At 37.9% G+C, this 22351-nt stretch overlaps 1 protein-coding gene across 1 annotated transcript; it reads right to left on the reverse strand.

The window, feature by feature from the left end:
• Positions 1-1147: 1147 nt before the first annotated feature.
• On the reverse strand, positions 1148-10176 carry serinc2l (serine incorporator 2, like). Its single transcript, XM_057340530.1, has 10 exons — positions 10033-10176; positions 8351-8512; positions 8087-8274; positions 7485-7564; positions 6185-6322; positions 5903-6072; positions 5095-5185; positions 4573-4723; positions 4095-4304; positions 1148-3551 (listed from the first exon to the last, which is right to left on the reverse strand). Exons 1-10 carry the CDS (start codon positions 10069-10071, stop codon positions 3413-3415), a joined length of 1368 nt encoding a protein of 455 aa, XP_057196513.1. The 5' UTR covers positions 10072-10176; the 3' UTR covers positions 1148-3412.
• Between the last annotated feature and the right edge of the window lie 12175 nt (positions 10177-22351).

The following is a 22351-nucleotide window of genomic DNA, read 5'->3' on the forward strand; positions in this document are numbered from 1 at the left end:
AGCGAATTGCACATTTTATTGTTTGCAAAAACCAGACCGAAGTGGAAGTCTACAGTCGATTAGAATTAGCTACATACACACACAGCCTTACTAGAAAGTGCATTAAATATCAATAGGTAACTGTGATTAATGTTTCACAGTACATGATTCTATATTTAAATCATACACCCTCACGTAACATCCCATAGCACGTCTGTCCTCTTTATGCAAACTCATTGGTTTGTAATACACCCGCCTGGCCGTAAACGAAAACCACAAAGGTACATCATGAGAATTGTAGAACCCTTCCCTACAGATACAGACCTCAGCTCTCCTCGAGTAATGTTACACGAGCGTGCAAAAACATATCAACACTATTAGCAAAACACCATTGCATAAGCAAGCATTATAGGCTTAGCCAAGCTGCCAACTGATAAACCGCACATCTGAGGAGAGGGGTTTGATTTGAAGGCCCAAAAGCACTTAATGTGCAATACCTTCCTTGTCAACCGTCCACTCCAAACATCTCCAGCGTTGAGAGGGACTTACAGAACACTTTTAAAGCAACTCTTTCCAAGTCTCTTTTCTTAGTTTGCTCTGGCAAGTGTGATAATTGTTTGTAAGTAGAAGAGGGGTTTGTGGTCAGCGGGGCCAGTTTGGGGAGTGACAACCACAAGTCGCTTTAGATAAAAGCATCCGCTAAATGACTAAATGTAAATGTAAACCACAAGAAAGAATCAAGTTGTGTTGGTGGGGCATAAACAATATCTCAAGAAGTCAGTCAATAAATGAAGTCAGTAATTGATGGCATAGACTTTTTAAACCATGATAACCGCTGATATGAAATTGCATAACTGGGGGTTTTATCAAATACTTAAAGGCTACATAAGCAGTGATGGTCATCAATGCAAAGCAATGAATAGAGATAAAATCAGTAGCTCGTTAGTTCCACCTGCTGGGCGGATGGCAAAATAGTCCAACATCATTCTTTTGTCTCATTATAGTTTAGATTTAATTGACTAAAAATACAAGGTTCAACCTTGAGCAGTAGTTAAGAACATCAAGCAAACAACAATCATTGATCTGACAAATTCCAATAATCACGTGCACAACAGGCTTGTCAGATCAATACAGGTGCTTTGTAAAGACTCAATGCCAAATACCCAAATCTCACTATACAAGTTTATTGAAATATACACAGCATAAGCACAGATCAAACACCAGATCGCTGAAATATTACTTACACATACTGTAGGCAATGTCAATGGTATGAAGAAAATGAATCGTTACAAAACAGCAAAGGCACTTTTTCACAGGTCTGAATAAACCTGGTTACTTTTCATAAGACAAGCTCTCAAAGAAAGGCACATGAAGAATTTTACACAGGATGAACAATCGTGTTGCTTCTAATAATAGATTACAAATGACTTGTCATGCTTGTGTAAAACTGTTACGGTGTGAAAAGTGTGAAAACATCTACAATACCTATATAGTGTCAACTTCATGTTTTCAAAATTGAACAGGTTTTCAGCAATATTCAAAAATGTAAACGTTCAGAAACGTTTCTTTGACACTTTGAAAATCAGGTCCACAAAACTGAACAACATTTCACTCCAGCATGTGCTTACAAGGAAAATAAATTCTGGGTTATAAAACAGAAATAAAAGGAAAAAGAAACTACTGAAAGTCATCACAAATGGAAAGATTAACGCGATTAATTCAGAAAGGACATCTACCAATTAAACACATCAATGATCCACATACTCTCCAGCCCTAAACTATAAATCTATGTGTAATAATTCTATAAAGAACGTTTTTCCAGCCACACGTTTTGTACGCACACATTTCTGCTGAACGACAAGCACAACAGGTAAACATCTGCCTCTGATGGACTGACAGCACCATATTCATTGTATTATTTTGGATACGTGATCAATATTAAAGCACAATCTGTGTGTTCATGGCAGTAAGAGACTCCGTGTGAACCAAAAGTGCTGTGTGGTGAACTCGTTTTCAGTGTGTCGGGTGTGTCGTTTTGGGCTTATCTTCCGCATGCACAAGCTCTATGGGGCTCTACGGAGGGCTCGGAGCAAAAAAAGCCCCCTGCTCAAGCCCCTCACCACCTCTGACACTGCTTCAGAACAAAGTGTGCAATCGCAGTGAAATGTAATAGAACTGTAATCTACGATAGAGTATTATACAGAATATTGAAGAAGACCCTGATGTTGAAATGCTATATAAAGCATTTCCTCTTCAGGTAGTGTAGGTTTCTAGCAGCAGTAACATGCATATTCGTTTTCGTGGCTATGACCACTAAGTTGATGGTCTGTCGGGCAGTTATTAAGTGTACTTGCATTGAAATGTGTGGCTTCGGGTTCGAGAATCTTACCCCTTTTAAACATAAAAGCAGTGACGTCACTTTAAAGTAATCAAAATTAAACAAGCAATATTGACTTTATATATATAAAAGCAAACTCTTAAGAGCCACATGGGGATAAATTAATCTGTATCGACAGCACAGTAGCTACATATTGATCTAACCTATTTCATTCATTTACCCCATTTATGCATGATGTGGAGTCAGCCGGAGTCACACTACATTAAGAGATAGGAAAGAGGACACAGCACGCATGTACAGAGATCAGCGATGTGAACATTATTCATACACAGAAGGGATTGTACTTAAAGAGATAGTTCACCCAAAAATAAAAATTCTGTCATCAATTACTTACCCTCAGGTTGTTTCAAACCTATATAAAGTTCTTTGTTCTGTTAAACACCAAGAAAGATATTTGTAAGAATGTTAGCAATTTTCAGTTCTGTGACATCATCCACTACTATAGTAGAAAAAGAATATTGTATATTTTGTTGTTCTGTTGAGATATTTTGAAGAATTTAGGAACACAAACAGTTCTGGGGCACCTTTGACTACCATTTCATTTTTCCTACTATGGTAGTCAATGATGTCACAGAATTGAAAATGGCTAACATTCTTCCAAATATCTTTCTCTGTGTTCATCAAAACAAAGTAATTTACACAGGTATGAAATGACATGAGGGCGAGTAAATGATGAATTTTTGGGTGAACTACCACTTTACGAACATGCGCAAGAAGGTGTCCGATAATCTAAAGTGTGCAATTTACAGAACAACAGTTCAGGATTTATTTTTGGATTAAAATACTTACCACGGTATATACACTTGTTGTTTTCCATGCAGTTTTAAACCTATTAGCCCTTCAATCTTAATAACCAAGAGTAAAACGAACATCTCATATACGTAAAGGAAATTTTTAAGATTTTATCTTGAGGTTAGTTAAATCACTTTTGATATTGAATTGCTTTCCTTAGTTTAGTTCCGTAGTTTTTGGAGTTTTGTAATATACTCAACACAGACAGTTATGAATGGGTGAGAGAGTGTCAGCCACGCCAGCTTAGCTGAATTCTCGATCAGGGAAGATGAGAGGAGCCACAAGGGTCCACATGTAGACGGCCAGACCTAGCCAGCTGGAGCAGATCTTCACCCACACTGCAGGCATGGTGCTTTGCATGGCCTGAGTGCTGGTGTCAGGTCTGAAGGTGGATGAGAGGAGAGAACAGAAGAAATAAGATTTAGACTTGAGCCAGTGTATAAAGGTAATCTATTAAACCCAGAATGGAAAAATCTTGTTTAAACATTTTGGGGCGGTGTCCCGGAAGGGGGCAGTTTGAAAGCAAATCGCGCCGGAGCGCTGAACTGAAAACATGACGGAAATTATGCGACTGTTTAAATTCCTCCCTGAGATTCAGCAGTCACTGTAAAAACTGATACACAGCGCAACTGGGACAATCGCTCTCGGGCATGGTTGAGAGCAACCGGGCTAAATGTGAATACGCCCTAACATTTATGTTACACACAATATTATTATAGTGCACAAAAACAAAACAAATTTAAGTTAAATACGCCTTCAAAAACCAAAAGGTTTGTGCCTGTCTGAAAAAAGGTTGTCTCTGCATTCTGAAATTAAACCAGCATCATCCAATGCATTTCAATCTACCTTTAAAAAAGGAAAAGCTTCATTTGTCTGAATATTAAACATCACTCCAAAACCCAAAAGCATAAGAATGATCACTTACTTGTACCAGTTAGTGAGCGTCATCATGATGTAGAGAGAGGCCAGGAAAAGGTGGAAGTGGAAAAAGGAGTAGCTGTATGTGACGGCGTCTTCCTCGTTGTCCACGGCACGCCGCACGCCATCCTCACCCACCTCCTCACACCCCTCAGAGCCCTTCCCTTCCTCTGTCTGCATCAGCCTGTTCACCTGAGCGTTGCTGGATGAACGGATGCTAGACAAACAAAAACAGTCATTCAGAACTATATAGGCCTCAGACACACAGATTCCCTTTAGTCTGAAGACTTTGCAAGTATGCAAAATGCAGTACGTCTAAAGAGTAGGATGTCAACATACTAGTAGGCAAATACACAGTGAAAAAAAAAAAATTGTGTAAAATCAGCAGACGAAGAAGCCATCACATATACATGCCTACAAAATGATCAACAGTTGAGAATGATCACATTTAGTGCATACTGTAACTCTAGAATGGCTTCATGTACCTTGCATAAAATGTGCAAAATAGGAAGATGACCAATCCCACAATGCCTTGAGCATCCCACCACTGCACTGTCCCTGGGGAGCTTGTGGGCGTGGCCCCGGCTGTGCTAACATTGGACACCAGGCTGAGTAGACTGGGGTTACATTCTCGATCTACAGGTAGGGTCAGACAAAAAGTTACAGAGTGAAGTGAAGCTTACGAACATGTGTTATGAAATAAAACAGCCCACATATCAGTACATAACGTCACGTCAAAACTACTTATATATATATATTTCTACTAATATCCAACAAATATCTAGTGCTCATCTTATCATATTTTTGGACCATAACAAAGATTTTGGGTAAACCAGATTCTAGTAGCTAGTCTGGTTTTATACAGGAGACGACAAGATTGAGCACTGGGGGTTGCATACCACAAAACTCACCAACAATCACATCAACCTAAATTGGGGCAAAATGAAAGCTCATGAAATGATAAGAGACAGAAGTCAGTAAATATTGTAAGAGATTTTTTTACTTACTAGGATTGTTAGTCATGGCAGACCAGGTGACGTACATAGTGTACAGAGTAATAATAGACGACTGAAGCAGACCAGACTGAGGTGCAGCATCCTGCAAACACACAACAACAAAAAGCGTATACAACATAAACACATTTTTGGAAAAGCACACATCAGATTTAGTTTCTAGTCTAGGAATGCATATAAATCTACTGTATGAGTCTAGTTTTTGAATGGAAAGCACAATGAAAATATCAATATTCAGTTGATATGCAGAAAATATGGACAAAATCTGAAGACTAATGCAGAAAGGAAGAACAGGTGCCCTTCAATACAAGAGTGAGGTTGTTTTATTATGTACATTATAAATTGGCGTTCAAGTCTGTTTTGTCAGTTCCTGTTTGCTGCTTCCTGTGTGAAAGGACATCCTAATGTGATGTTTAAAATCAATACACTTTCAAACCAATTTTTTAGGAAGCGGATCTCCTCTATACTGACAGTAAACGTGAAACAGGAAATTATTGGCGAGAGCGAGATGGTGGGATTCAAGGTGCTAACCGCTAGAGCAAAATCAATATGCTTGCTTGTTTTCCTTTTGAGAGCAAATTATCAGTGCCCAACATGTCCTAATGCATTCACTTCCGATTTAAGGCAAGAAAATAAGTTTGTGAACGACACTTGTAATGGAACATATGTCCCCAAACAGGAAGACATCGGGCAGAACGTCGATTTCTGCAAAAGTGCTCTATATTCATCATGACTGCCTCCATTTCAGTCATCTCTGAGGTTGGCATAACCCTCGATCAGGGCAGTGGTTTACCAGACTTACCTGCACTTTGGGCAGAATAGAAACCACAGATACGATGACGCAGAGAATAAGGTTGAAGCTGATGAAGAACTTGTGTTCGGTGCAGTTGTCGGGTTTCGTGTAGTACAGATAAAACAGCACGATAGCAGTAAACGCCAGGGCGTAATGTAGGATCGTGAAGAACAACAGACCTGTAAGCATAGGTAATAGTCTCGTGATTCTTCCTTTGAAATGGCTGGACTGAGACACACCCCTTTTAAAGGCTATTGCGGTGAACAGGATATGCAACTGCCCTCATCGTACCTGAGAACCAACACTTTGTGTTGCCCTCCTCGGCATTCCTCACCCACACTTCGTTCCAGGAGTGGGCAAAGTCAATCAGGAGGATGAGCTGGATCAGGATGAAAATGAAGGAGCCCACAATACCAAAGTAGAACCAAACTGTAAAGAAAAAGATCAGCATATGATGTGAATGGCACTAGTGAGCAGCAACATTAAATCAAAACGGTTTCATATCATGTCATAGATTTTTATAATTATCCAATCAGAAATGAATACCTTTCTCTGGATCTGGAACAATTTATCATTTTGCGTGAAGTAACCCATAATATTTTAAGCGATTCAAATAATGAATTTTAATGACTTTTAAGTCACTTCTGATAAAAAAAGTGACAAGTAACCAATAAAGATTAAAATGATAAACATTCAAAGCACTGTATGTAACCAAGTTACTTTATGACTCAAATCTGTCAAAAGGTTTTGTAGATTTTTTTTGTAGATCCTATATAAATATAAACATGTATTTAATACCACATTTAGTTTAACCGTTCTTCTCTTAAGAAGAATATTAATACTAAACGAAATATAAAAACATCATGGTCTTGTTTTGTCTAAACACAATGTTCTGCATCTTTAACTCTCATGCCATGAGAATTCCGACAAGGCAGTAACAACAAGTTTTCATTGCTAATGTAATATACTATGAAGAAACAATAAGGTCTTTCCCCATGCATCTCATAACATTCAAAACAGTCATTAAGGTGTAATTGAGTTCTTCCCTGTGCATTTCTTGCATTCCATGAAATTTAGCCCCGAATTTGTATAATGGCTTCTGGAAATAACATCATCATGACTATTGCTACATTTGGAGCTTAATGTCATTGTCATGTTCTCATTGTGCATCTCCTTATGCAAATATACACTATTGTCTATTATGTACCATTGAAAAGAAAGGTTAAAGGGACAGTTCACACTAAAATTATTATTTTATGACTATACTACTCTCATCTCGTTCCAAAACCGTATGACTTAATATTTTTAGTAATAATGAAAACATGTTCAACAAATTGTTCCTGGTTGTTCTTTTCCATACAATCAATAGAAAATACTCATATTTAAAACATAGGCTACAACAAACAATGGCATTTGGCATTAACGACGGCAAACACAACGCATAACACATCTTAGCAAACCACAACAGAATTGAAAGCTAGAAAACTATTGTACGGCGTCATAAAACTGGAAGTGGATCACAGTTAATGTTTTAGTTCAAAACTGCTGTACAAATGTATCCTTAAGTGGTTTTGATCTATATATGATGTACCATTATGAAATGTTCCATCTGGGATGAAAAAGGCTCCAACTGTGATACCAACAAGGATCAGAAACTTGAAGAACCAAAACCTGTTGACAAAAAACCCCTGGTCAATTCATGTTAATTCTGTAGATCTTAAAGTGATACTTGACCCAAAAATGAAAATTCTGTCATCATTTACTCACCTTCGTGTTGGACCAATTGTGCATACATTTCTTTGTTCTGATGAACAAAGAGAAAGATATTTGGATTATAATAATGCTTATAACCAAACAGATCTCGACACCCATTGACTCCCATAGTAGGAAAAAATTACTTTATCATTTTTTTTGTTCTGTTGAACACAAAAGAAGACATTTTGAAGAATGTAGGACAGCAAACAGTTCTGGGGCACTTTTGACTACCATTGTTTTTTTCCTACTATGGTAGTCAATGGGTGTCGAGATCCGGTTGGTTATAAGCATTATTCCAAATTTCTTTCTCTGTCTTCATCCGAACAAAGAAATGTATACACATTTGGAGCAACTCGAAGGCGAGTAAACGATGACAGATGTTTCATTTTTGGGCCAAGTATCCCTTTAAATGTACGTATATATTACTTAATGACTTACCCGTTCTGAACGGCAGCACGAGGGTCTTTGCTGCTCCGTACGCGGATCATAATAGCAGAGAACAGGAAAAAGAAGCAAGCCATAGCAAAGCACATGCGGTAGACTGATTTGTATCCCACAATGACATCGCAGTTAACATGGTTCTCTATTCCTGGTATCGTGGTTCCTCCTTGACAAAAGCCAGGAATCTAAAGGGCGAAAATGTTAAAAATTAAGATCATTCACACATTACAGTATTGAATGATGGTTCAGAGTGGGCCCAACCTTGCTAAGCTGTGTCTCCATGCCAGGTAAGATCATTATTACAGACACCAGTGTTCCCAGCAGGAGGAAGAAAGAGAAGACCAGCCGAGTGACAGTGGAGTTGTTGGAAGAGGGACAGCAGCCACACAGCAGACATGGAGCGGAGCCACACAAACATGAGGCCTGTAAAACAGAAGGAATAAAAAAAGACAGAATAGAGGAATTAAACATTATAAAAACAATCGATGCAGTTGCAGCCTCCAACTGTGTACAAAATATGTTAAACATCCATAAAGTACATGGAATGAAGAGTGAGCTAAGCTTTATCAAAAACATGCAATACCGTAATATAGGCTATTTTTTTATTTTGACCGAACACAGATGATGTGAGAGTAATATGAGTGAAATGCATGGAAAATGCATGCAAGTGTAAAATATTTTATGCAATAACTGAACATTTGACTTACAACCTTGGAGTATATTCTCCATGGCACAGATTTAAATTAAATTCTAGAAAATCACTGCTTAAGACTTTGACTTCCATAAATCTACAGTTAACTGCAGTGCTTATAAATGATTGAAATGTTGTTATTCATTATGGGAGTTGTTGTTCAACTACGCCCACTTTAAAGTGATATTTCACCCAAAAATTCTGTCATCATTTACTCACTTTTGAGTTGTTCCAAATCTGTATACATTTCTTAGTTCTGATAAACACAGAGAAAGATATTTGGAAGAATGCTTATAACCGAACATATCTCGACACCCATTGACTCCCATAGTAGGAAAAATTACTTTATCATTGTTTTTGTTCTGTTGAACACAAAAGAAGACATTTTGAAGAATGTAGAACAGCAAACAGTTCTGGGGCACTTTTGACTACCATTGTTTTTTCCTACTATGGGAGTCAATAGGTGACAGAATTTTCATTTTTGGGTGAAGTATCCCATTAAGAGCATAAAAAGTGTGAGTGTAAAAGACACACAAATCACAACAAAAAGCAGTGTAGGAGGGTGTATCATGTAAGTTACTATGAACTGATGAGGAAAACTAAAATATGGTAGAAATGACAATGGTTCTCCAAAAAAAAAAACATCCAAACACAAGACGCTCACCCTAACCATCATGTGGTACAACAATAACCACAGTTCAAGTCAAACTATTTAGGGAAAAGAATACAGCCTTTTTTATTATTCGTATGATAAATTATTTACGGTCTTTGAAGAAAATAATGGGCGGAGCCACTTCACTAACTTACACGAAACCAAACTCATTTAGTAGTTACGTAAACCCGTATAACCTGACGGATTATGAGGACATCAGTCATTTTATAAAATGATATAAATGAACACGAACTGCTTCATACATCATTCAAATATGTAAAATATATAGCCATAATTGCTGTATCATTTCAATGCGTCAATTGACAAGAACATCGCCTTGTTCCGTTGTAGTAAAACTGTATCCCAATGCTAATATGAACACTTCCGTGTAATTTATATCCGTGAATATCTCGTTGGAATAAACTTCGGTTTATACATTATATGAACGTGAATCATATAACTCTCTGATTCATGTAAAACAATTCAATGTAGTTAATTACGTATGTAACGTTACGCAGTTTTGTATGTTGTCACATTTTCTTTGGCAATTTAGTAAGCTTAAACAATATGTCAATAATTAATATAACTGTTATCACTTACACAGCTCGCAATAGAGCACAACGCCATACAGGCCCCCATCTCCTATAAAAATATAAATGATCCCAAACCGTGAAAATATTGGCCTGATGCGGTGGAAGCTTTCAGTCTTTTTCCGTGACTTCCTCTAACTGCTTCAGACGTTTGAAGCTATCTGCTGTTAAATGCAACTTATGATGTTTCATAATAAAGGTCTGACTTTTATTTTATTATTATACTTCCTAGATCAAAATGAAAGGTTATTGTTGTTTGTATCAAAGTTCCTATGCTTCAATGTATGAAGTTGGTCAGTGCAGTCTGAATGTAATACGACTGCAATCCTTTATTTCAATACATGTATGAACGTAGTAATGCACGAAACGTCACATACCTATATAAATTAAAACAATAAATATTAATTTACTTTACAATATAAATTAAATTAATTAATGTTATAACAGATTTTAACAGATAACAGCTCTAAAAGATATTGCGGAATTAGATCAGTCAGTAAACCATTGATGAACTACGTCAGGTATTGTAAACACAATTAACCTATTTGTGCATTATTGCTGTAGGCATTTCCCGGCAAATTGTATTGACTTTTTTAATAACTGGAGTTTACTGTAGATCGTTTATTATGGCTTTTCTGTTAATGTGAGTGTTGTGTCTGGTGCAGTAAGTCGATTAATTAAATATATTTTATTGCGGTAGAGTGCGTGTCTGCAAGAGGGGCCCAAAACCTCCTCGAAACCTCCTCTTGGACTTGTTGAATCTACATATTACATCTACTTATATTTACCTCAACATTATATCCAATACATTTTTCAAATCGAAATGTAAACGTTGTGTTAACTCAATTCTAACGATTTAGACTATTCTGTCTCCCTTCATTGAGCCCTCTCCCCTACGAATCTTTATTGGTATCGTCCTCTGTGCGCCTGTCAGTTATTCCGCTGAAATCACGGTCGTCAACGGGAGCCGAGATGGTGTCAAGCCTCAGGACTGGGGCAGGTGCTTTCAAAACACACTGCCTCCCGTAAAAAGGTGCAGTAGTTTATCCGTATCGTGATACAATCTGCGTAAATCAGGACCGTGGATATCTCTCTAACCCGCTGGTAAGTTGTCGTTTCTTCCTTGTGCTACAGAGGACTGAACGATGTTAATCTTTCATTCATCATCTGACACGTTGTAACATTCGTGTTAAAGCACTGACAGGTTTTAACGCCTTTTTCTTGAACGAACATTTGAAGTGAAAAACATACGATATAAATATGGGATTGATGTCAGATATAGATTTAAGCAATACAATAAAACAATAACACACAGGCTGCTGGGATTATTCACAGCAAGAATGTGAATTGCGATATATGTTAAGAATAGAGCAGAAATGCAGGGGATGTGTGAGTAAAATAAGCGTTTTTACATGTACACCCGTGGGCTTGTGCTGCTGTCATCGCAACTTGCACACAGCTTTAACATTACACATCATATGCACCAACTTTGCTTTGAGTCACGTGCTTACTTTGTTCAGGTTGAGCTATTTTAAGTGTAGGACCGAATCTAAAATATGAAAATAAAAAAGCTCAGTACCGTTGTATAACATCTGAGAGACAGTTTGAGGCCAAATCCAAACTGTGGCCGTAGTTGTCCAGTCGGAGTGCTTGGCAAATGCGGCCTTGGCTTGTTTATGTAGCCTGTCACACAGAATCTGTCCCATCTCTCAGATCTTATGCAACGCTCTCGTTAGACCTTTCTCGGACCGACACTAACAGTGATGGACAGCTTGATATTTCGTGCACAGTGTGTATATAAGACCATCACAAATCTATATACACATATTGCAATACAAATAAGAAAGATTGTATTATTAATACTGTGGGCACACCATGTTTTAATGAAGCTGTCAATGTGAAGGTTGTTGCTGTGGGCCTCCTGTCATTATGTGACCAATCACGTGAGTCTAATGTCGAAAAACAAGTCAAAGGGCATACCGTAATCTACGCCACATGTATTGTAGAGCAGGCTAGATCTTGTTTTTCAAATGCACATTGTGTCTAAGCCTTTATTTAGCTCCATGTGTGGGAAACAAGACCCAAAGGTACACATGGTATAATTTTGTTTAAGCTAAACCATTATTTTCTTTTCAGGGTTGTGTGCAGTTCCACGATTGAACGCCCTATACAACCAAACTCAGTTTATTAGAGATAAAGTGACTAAACATGAATAAACTGGCCATCAGAGTTGATCATGTTCATGTACATTTGTTCACTTCACATCATGAATTGCTCTAGTTAACTCTTTAATATGACAAAACCAAGTTCACAATGCTTGTCTTGAATAATCTTTAATAATAAAGCTTAAATAGTCTCCTCCAGTTACAGTACAGTCCCATGTTTACAGTACCAACAGATCTTGACAAAGACATTTGCAAGTTGTTTAAATTCAAAGGTGTTGTTCTGTAATCTGCATGGCATACAGAGTCTACTGTATTTAAGGAAAATGTAAGCAAAGTTTGAAGGAGGTTTAAATAAATAATGAAAAATAACAAAGCGTGGCTTGGGGTGCAGCAGATCCACTCCAATGCTGCCAACGCTTCATACAATATGGATTATAAACCTAAAAGAGCTAGACCTAGCCAGACATCTTGTCAGAAGAGAGAATGAGCGAGAATCTTTGGTTTGTGTAGCTGTGCTGTGGTGGTGTGTAGTGTTTATCAGCGATGAGATCACTGGCTGGGAGAGCTTTAAATAACCCTTTTTAATTGCTAAGCTGTACTTATCAAATGATTCCTGCTCCTGCCCATTAAATATAAACTGCAAGTTTAAGGGTGGTAGAGAGGTGCAGAGATATTTTTGTGCAAGCACAAAACTTTTTTTAATAAAAACTCAGCAATGATGCAGACTGTTGTATTCAGAATGGTTGTTAGGGCGTTGCTGGGTGGTTGGTCTATGGCCAAAAAATGCCAATCCCAGGTCCACAGATGTGGCTCAAGTCCCTCTTTCAATGTAAAAGTATTAGATTTTTTTGGTGCTTAATGGTCTACAATGCATTCACATATTCAAATAATAGCACACCCCTCACTGCCTTTCCAAGCATCACTACTGGAATCATACTGCATTTAAAGTGCAATAAAAACTCCAGTCACACCGTCAAAATATAAAATGTGTAATTTATGTCTGTTATCATAAAGTCATTAAAATCATATAAAATATGCTGTCTTATTGCTAGCTACAGTATAACCAAATGTACGGAGGGGGTGAATAAAATGTTCCATTGAATCACTGCAATAAAGACTGCAATTTTGAGCCATTTCAGTTCCTGTTTGCTATGACCTTGGGTGTCAATGATTTATGTACTTTGGTTTTTGGAAGTCGTTTTGACCGTTTGAGAATACAGACCAGATATTGAAAACCATTTGAGCTGGCCTTGATTTTATCATGATGTGATGCTTCCCATAAAGCGATGCTGCAGGGGTCCAATAAGTCACTCATTTGAATGTTTATACTGTATATATTTATGTGCAGACATATGTCATGCTAAGTCTGTTCATGTGCGCAGACATTGTGATTCACACACGGAAACATGAGCATGTGCTTATGCCCACTCAAATTCGCATGCATGTTAATGCTCATACACACACGCAGAGATGGGACTCGTGTCGGGAAAAATAGCTCACTTGTGTTTTGCAACAGCTGTCTAAAAGGAAAACAGAGCAAAAGTGCATCTCAACACTCTTTGTCAGAAAAGATTACCTGTTGCTATGCAATATAGGGATCTCTTGTTGCCACGGCAACCGCTTACTGACCGAGAGAGAGAATGCGGGCCCATTCGGAAGTTTTGGTAGATTGGCCTATTTGTGTTTGTCAAAGACAAGCCTCGGGCCGCAGTGGAACCATGGAGATGGGTCAAGCATAAAAATGCATGCTTATATAATGAGGTGTTTCCTCCTGTGGGCAAGAGGCAATTTCTGGGAAGCCACTTCCACCTAGTGGTCAGAAAAGACATTGAATGTGATCAAATGTTTTGAGCGTTATATTGATACATTGACATCGCTCTCTTTTCTTTAGAGATGACAGAAGTGGAGCCGGTGCTGGATTTCGCCTCATCGGGCCGCTCTGGCCGTCGCAACGCACTGCCTGACATCCTGGGCTCTCCTGTTGGAGTCCCACCAGACCTGCCCCTGAAACTGGCCGAGCTGTCCCTCACAGGTGAAGTAACACTTACTTAAAACATGAAGAAAACTGAAATAATAGGGATTTATTAAAAATGAGTCATATTTATCTGGGACATGAATTTCCGTAGTCTCTCTTAATTTTCTTCTGTCTCTGTCTGCTTTCAGACGGTCCAGGTGATGCTCAGTCCCCAACTGCAGAGGAACCCTCCACTCCTACAGAGAGCCCAGAGGTAAAGGAGGGCTCTTAGGTGCCTGAGCCCAAGCCTGGAACGCAGAGATGGGCCCTCGACTGCCCAGCCTTTCCCCTGGAGCTCAACCTCTACCGACTGTTCCTGATGCCTGTCAGACTGCATTATGGGTAGCAGAAGAGCGCAGCTAAAATGTAAAATGAAGGACAAGGCCTTCAAAGGGTCAGTGCAATGAAATGAAAACAGACAGAATGTCCAAAAAACGGGAAATGAAGAGGAATTTGGAAAGAGGATATCAAAGAGCCATCCTCACTTTTTTTAAACGCAGACAAGCCAAAATACGGGTGGACCTGCTTAGGGACGCTAAATAGAATTTTACGCATTCGTTTGACACAACGCTGGTCTTTTTATGAGCTTTCTAATGACAAATGTTGTGAGTTGTGTATACATCCAGTTGTGATTTGATATCGTGTTGTTAGTAAAGTGTCTTTCAGAATCGCCTCTTTGGCAGTGAGTGATCAAAAAGTGAGGCGTGCAAATATTCAAGCATTATGTAGCGTTGACTTTCAAAACACGGAAAATCAAAAACGTATTGATAAAATATTTATTGTGTGCAATGTAATCATAACTGCCAATCGTGAAAACAGAAAACAAAACTCTAAATCATAAGTCTATTGGATACCATTCTGTTTCAAAGTGGAAGTGAAGCATATTCTTAAATTTAAGAGTATACAAAAAAAAGAGCTGTTTTACAATAATCTGAATGCCCACATGCATCACACTGATTTCTAAACATAGAACAGTAAAAAAATATAATAAAATGAAGGAAAACAATGACATAATCTTGTCTCGGTGTGCAGGGTGTTTTCTGAAAATATGTCCACTTTGTATTCTCTATGAACTTTTTTTACTGTATACGATATACAGTACATTTCCAGGTGTCAGTTGAAAACACTTCACAATGAGAGACAAACTTGTTTGAGCTAAAAATCCAAAATATACAGAATACATTTTCTCTCTAATCCTGTGGTGCGGAGGTGTTTAAGAGCCATAGCCTTGTTAAGGTCATTCTAACCTAATGCAAATTCAAGTAAGGGATATATGACTGTAATGTTCGACAAGTCTGGAGAGATGTTTTTTTTATATCGTCTGTGTCATCAAATGTGTGCAACTTTAGTGACATTACAGTATTAAGTGTGGGAGATATTTGGGATGTCATCCATTCTCGTCCATTTTAAAACTCTCTATTTATTTTACAGTACTGTCAATAATGCTCTACACTGATAACTGCTAGTGTATTAGTGTAAATCGTAATTGCCAAACTGGGATAAAATTGCCTTTGTTTGTTTTTACGCTGCTGTGCTGTTTAAAAACACATCGAGAAAGTCACACAATGTGTGTATTGTACACTATCTAATATTACAAAGACAGTCAGTGATTCTGTGGTACTCTTTATGTTTATATACAAACATGAAATATGTATGGTACTAAATGAAAATCGCAAACCTGCTGTACCTCAAAACCCAATAAATTGTGTGCAGTCTGTTCACCAGCAGGTGGAGACACTTTTCACACGTTGACATTGCCAAAGCAGCCATTTGTTGTCAAAACAGTAAATAGTAAATGGGTGGCAATGTGTTTCTCTGCAATAAAAGTCTAATGTCGTGCAAACATATATTTAGCTCTTCACAGGAAATCTACTCTAAAGCACATGTTAACTATGGACTACCTTAGCAGTGAATGCTGTCAAAAGAAATGTGCTGGATAATACATTTAAAGTGGATCTAAACGTAGCAATTCAGAATACGATTTTATGTGATGCTGAGACACTCTGGCAGTGACTCTGAGTGTTGTGTGAGCACTGGCAGTCAAAGTTAATATCCTAGATTTGTAGTAACAAGTCATGACGGCGCAGCGTCTGAGAATCATCTTGTAGCGAATAGGTCATTTCAATCTTTACTAAAACCTGCATACTGTGTGATCCTTGAGGATATTTTGCAACTCAAAGAGAGAAAGCTTTTTATTATTTACTGCACAAAAATTTTAGTTTTGTGCATAATTTTGATTTATGTAATGCATACTACAGTACACACACATATTGGGTTTACGTGTTCTATGGAGACTCTACAGAGGAATATACAGTATATTCTCTCCACTAACCCTTGCATAAAACTTCCGCTTAAAAAACATTACTTAGTGTGATTTATAAGCTAGGTTTGTTTAAAATTTAAAAAAATAACTGACTTTAAAAATCTAGTTGCATGCTATATAACTTGAAAAAAATCTAGTTTAGTCAATTTCAACTTCATTTTAGGTAAGTTGAATCAAACGTACATTCCATGTGATTTCATTTTAACACTTAAAGTGATAGTTCACCCAAAAAAGAAAATTCTCTCATCATCGCTTACTCACCCTCTTGTCATTTCAAACCTTTACGACGTTCTTTCTTCTGCAGAACACAGAAGAAGATATTTTGAAGAACGTTCAAGAGGGTGAGTAAATGATGACAGAATTTGTATTTTTGGGCGAACTATCACTTTAAGGCAGCTTTAAACTGCCTAGAATACACATACTGATGAAAATGTATAGCTTGAATGCACTGTACAGTACATAAGCATGTCAAATGCGTAAATGTAAATATATCCCCTACTGACTTCCTAGTACAGAGTGTGTCCCAACAAAACAGTGTGAAGATTATAAAAGCTTTAGATCTTAAACATCTGCCAATCTGTGTCACTCTGACAACGACATCTGTGATTCCTTTTCAAATCAGTAATGAAAAGGACACATGGATTTTCTGTTTGTCTATTAAACACAACGTTACAGATGACACAACTTCTGTATTTGGGTAAACTAACCCTTTAAGCAAAGATTCTGATAATGTGTCTTAATAAGTATCTGCTTCCATTGTTTTCCACAACAATGTGCTGAAGTAATACTTCCTCTCGGGATATGAGATGCAGTTACAGTTACTATAATGTCATTTCTATCTGCATAGGCTTTTGCCTATATCTCATTGCTGATGCATTGTTTTACAGCAGAAATTTCACTGATATAGTGTTTCTAGCTAGATACCACATTTCTGATTTGACAGATGCTTTTATCCAAATCGACTTACGCATTAGAGATTATACATTTGATCAGTTTGTGTGTTGGGAATGTAATTGTTCACTGTTATCGCATGATGACTTTACTGTACAACAACTAATTGATAACAGGACATTATATAACACTTACAATACAGTAACAAATCATGTGATACTATATTATATATTATCAATGAAATGGAAATTTTAATTAAACATATTTTTGAATGCATTATAATGTGTTTTAATGTACATAATGTTAATGCCATAATATTGTTTATGTAAGGGACATATTATTCATTGAGCTTTGTTGTGACAGCTTCCTCTCTTGATACATCAAGATACTGAGCATGGTGTTAGCTTGCATGTAGCCACCCAAATATGCGGTTTAGGCCCACCCGCTGCCTTACACTTGTATAACAAACCCTCGAAGGATGCAGCCTGTGCCGTCGCTATGGTAGCACGTTGCCTAGGAAACCTCCTCTGCTAAAAATGCAGCATATTACAAAAAACCGATCAAACAGATGTGTATATTAAGAAACATGCTCAAAACTATCTATTTGATGCACTTTCTAATCTTGGAGAGAACGGCAACTGCAGCCTGCTTGTATCAACAGCACGTGATTCTGTTCATATTTACAAAAGAACAACACACGGAGAGAACGGTGAGATTAGAGGAGTAGGAAAGTTGAAGTCTGAACCAAGGCGGTAGTTAAGACGATGCCTTTGTCTTCACAGCAGTGAGATGCTATCACATCGGCCCACATGCAGCGCAGACAGGAGGCCAACGCTTCATTTGATAATAATTACATGTCAAATGAAAGCACAGCTATTGGTGAGAACCCCAGGCAGTCGACATCATCCACACCACCCTTAGATCTTCTGTTAACATCACTACACTGAAGACGGTGATGCGAAAAGACCCTTAACCAAAGGGGTGACCTTTTCTTTATAATGTTTTGGATTACAGCTCTGAGCCTGGCTCTGCTGGGGCACAGGGATTTGTTGTGTTGTCACACGCTATGATGTGTCGATTTGAGCCAATGAAAAATAAACGGTGGGCCAGGAGGCGTTTTTGGGGATCAGGGGTGTGGAATGGCAGTACCCACTCAGACGCACTGCACATGCCACTTAACGTGCCAGTCTGCCTGCCTCAGAGAGAGAGAGAGAGAGAGAGTTTGTACTTTTTGCTATGAATGTCAACGTAAGAGAAACCTCAATATTTACAATGATCCGATTCAGATGGTCAGTTTTTATTTGGTATAACAGCCCATTCGGCCCAGCTATGGAAATGAATGTCAATAGCTAATTTAAATGTAAATTGAGTTCCCAATTGATGCTAGATGCCATAAGCAACACCAAGGTCAAACCCACATACTCATAAAAAATCTATACCCTGAACAGAACCCTGAAGTTCCTTTGAATAAAAGCATCTTCTGCATGAAGTGTTAAAAGGATAGTTCACACAAAAATACAAATTCTGGCATCATTTATTCACCCTCATATGGAGCAAACCCTTTCTATGACTGTTTTTTCTGTTAAACACAAAAGAAGATATTTTGAGAAATGTCTCGTGGTTTGTGTCCATACAGTGAAAGTTGTTGTTTGGTTAGCAACATTCTCCAAAATATCTTCTTTTGTGTTTTGCAGAATGATGAAAGAATTTTCATTTTTGGGTGAACTATTCCTTCAATTTCAAGCAGCAGTGTAGCACTATGAGCTTATGAGTACAATTACAGCCTCTCTAAACAAACACAAACACTGACAATCAGATGGATGCATCTGTCAATAAAGCTTTACCCTTGTACAAAGAAAATAATTGAATGTTGTCACAAATGTTGTCATATTGTGTTTATGAGCCTATTTGCAAGCATCCAGCCATTTAAGAGTAGTTCATTCTGCCCAATAAGCATCAAATTCCAACACTTGTTTGGTTTTAAAAACAGATTTAACCGAATTACCACCTCCCTTGTGACCGACTGGGTGGGTATTCAGCGCACCCTCTTTCTGACTGTTATAATCGGATCTTTTGTTTAAATGTTGGCATGCCGTTCTGGTCCAGAGACGACCGAGTAGCTGATATCTGCCTCTCCATTGTGCAGTTTGAACGTAACGGCCACCAGGATTACAACTTTATACTGGAGCAACCGTCAGACAGTTCTCTGGTATTTTTCCACTTGGGCACCACTGGGAGAAACACAAAAGGAAAAGTGCCAAAGAGATTGGCAGTCGAGTTTAGACTACGGTCTCATTGTTGGGGTCAGTGATGTCGTTCTTTAGGCTGATCTCAGAGCAACATGAATGGATGATAAAAAATCCCCTGGATCATGCTGAAGGAGACATTTTGTTCAGTTTATGATACACTAGTCATAAGAAAAACCTCAAAAACCAAACAGCTAATTCAGACTGCATTAAGCCAGTCATAAAACAGTTATGTAGACAAATAGCTTTAATAGAAGCCATGGGCAGTGGTCTGAATTGAATATCAATATTGACATTTTCTGGCCTTCATAACCATAATAAGAATTTTGTGTGCAATTTCCTTACAAACGTTTCATCGAAATATTTAGTTTATTTGTAGAGAAAATGTATGAACACAAAGTTACCTATTAAAACGAGAGAAAAGGGTAGACTGACATGTGAAAGTTCAAAGATTCACGAATAGCTATTTTTACGCCTAGGGCTGAGACAGTCTAAGTTGTGTCTTTTGTTTGATATAAAGACTATAAAAAGGTACCAGTAAGGGAACAGAAAACATTTTAAATGCGTTATGAAAGCAAATGTTCAATAGCATTTATCTATTGGAATGTTGACCATTGGGCCATCATGCATGTACTGTATTACATAAGCAGAAAATTGCGACCGTGTCTTAACCTGTGATCTAACATGTTTTCATGCAAAAATTGCTTAAGTATTTCAGCTCATGTTAGTTTAGGTCAAAGGGGCAAAAAGAGTCCTGAGAGCAAGAGCCCATCATAGAAAAGGGCTTTATTCATCTATAATTTATCATCAGTTCATTCAGCTCCTAATGGAGGCTGAACAGCGCACATGTTAAACTTACATCTCAGGCTGTAATGGCAACCTAATGCTTTACACTGCATTAACCTCTTAATACATTTGTGACAGATGAACACGAGACAGCCATTCAACTCGCATGCCTACACAACTCATTTGTGGGGACGTGTTTGGTAAAAGAGCGGGGAGGGGGGCTTCTTGTACAGTAACGCATTTCATATATGCATGTCATCCTTTTGCGCCCCTTCGCCAAAACATATGAATTATTTAAAACATGAAATCACAATTGGACTTTTAGTTATTGACTATTAGCTTTAAAGCCATCTAGTGTACTTTTAATTCAATCTAATTCACATTTATTAGTATAGCGCCGCTATTCACAACACTTATGTTCACTAGTTCACCCAAAAATAAAATTCAAGCATCATTTACTCACCCTCTTGTCATTTCAAACCTGTGTGACTTTCTTTGTTCCGCAGAACACGAGGGAAGATATTTTGAAGAATGATGTTTTATTTTTATGTTTAAATTGTTTTTATTAGATAATGGTTATGTATAGGTATGTCTTCCCCCAGGTCAGTGAAGGAAAGACAAAAAAGAAAACTATTGAAAGGGAATGTGTTTGTGTGTAAAACACGTGCATGCAGTATGTTATTTTTGTGAGTGTGGGGGAGGGGCATAGCCCTTATGGGACCATAACAGACGAAGAGGAACGTTACATAACACCATGACATTACGCTTCATGACATCATCCATGGAAAAAAGATGACTTCAGTCTACGCAATGAAAAAATCTATGTCCCAAACAAAGGAAACCTTAACATTACAAGCATTACCCATCAGAAGCACATCAGCATTTAAGATGATGTATTTTTATGTATCTGTACAGGCTGGCAGAAATTCAGACAAGTGTTAAGAGATTTTTTCTGTCGCCCAGTGGTTCTGTAAACTGGGTCACTCTCAGCGAGGGAAATGAAATACACAGCGTCTGTCCTACTGTCTGCAGGCAATGTATCCAAAAGATCCCACACACTTAGCTAAAAAATAGATGCATTTGGGCATTACGTCTATCTTACATTGAGTACATCTGGTAAATGGGTCACATTTGGCTGTGGACAAATTGGCTTTGAAAAAGGACCAAACTGAAATATCACACACACACACACACACAAAAATCAATAATGTACAATTTTGCATGGCAAATTGACATTGGCATCATATACTCAATATGATTTTTTCTTCACAAACAATTCACAAATTAAACAAAGTTTGAGTACAATATTAAATTAAATTCACACAACAATGTACTTTATAGTTATGAAAGTTATGTTTATGTACTCTATTTATACTATTTATTCTGCCCCCAGTAATAACAACAAAAATTGTACTTGGCAGGGGGTTTCTGAATTCCCTATATTTCCTTTGTGTCTTTGTGTTAGACACCAGAGACCCTAGACAGGGCGAGGCATCTTTCACCATCTGCTCCCCCTTCCCTTTCTTACCACCATCTGCCCCCCCCCCAAACCGGATGAGATCCAGGGTGGGGCAGGAGGAGACTGGCAGAGGATGATACAAGCACATTTAGGGATGAGCAGGGACGAGGCCTAAGAAAAATATCATAACTGAGGCCTGATTCATTGAATTGAATTTAATAAAGTCATTGATAACTGCTTGAATATGCATATTTTTGTCAAGCCTTTGGATAAGAATATATGCTAAATAAACATATGTAATGTTCTATAACTGCATTAATAGCCTCAAATTTAAGGTAAAACAATATAAGGGAACTGACTCAAAGATACAGAGTTGCTTTCAACAGCATTCAGTGAAACAGATACAAACACCAGCCAGAGGACAGTAAAACTCAGCCAGCTTGAA

This window comes from Triplophysa rosa, linkage group LG8 (genome assembly GCF_024868665.1).
Source record: "Triplophysa rosa linkage group LG8, Trosa_1v2, whole genome shotgun sequence".
NCBI lineage: Eukaryota > Metazoa > Chordata > Actinopteri > Cypriniformes > Nemacheilidae > Triplophysa > Triplophysa rosa.

Excerpts from the sequence above, each read along its gene's own strand:
- serinc2l (XM_057340530.1), bottom strand. The coding sequence starts at position 10,071 with ATGGGGGCCTGTATGGCGTTGTGCTCTATTGCGAGCTGT. Across the intron at positions 7,565-8,086 it reads CGTGCTGCCGTTCAGAACGG|GTTTTGGTTCTTCAAGTTTC; the intron begins GTAAGTCATTAA and ends TTTTGTCAACAG. Across the intron at positions 6,323-7,484 it reads AGATGGAACATTTCATAATG|TTTGGTTCTACTTTGGTATT; the intron begins GTACATCATATA and ends TTTTCTTTACAG.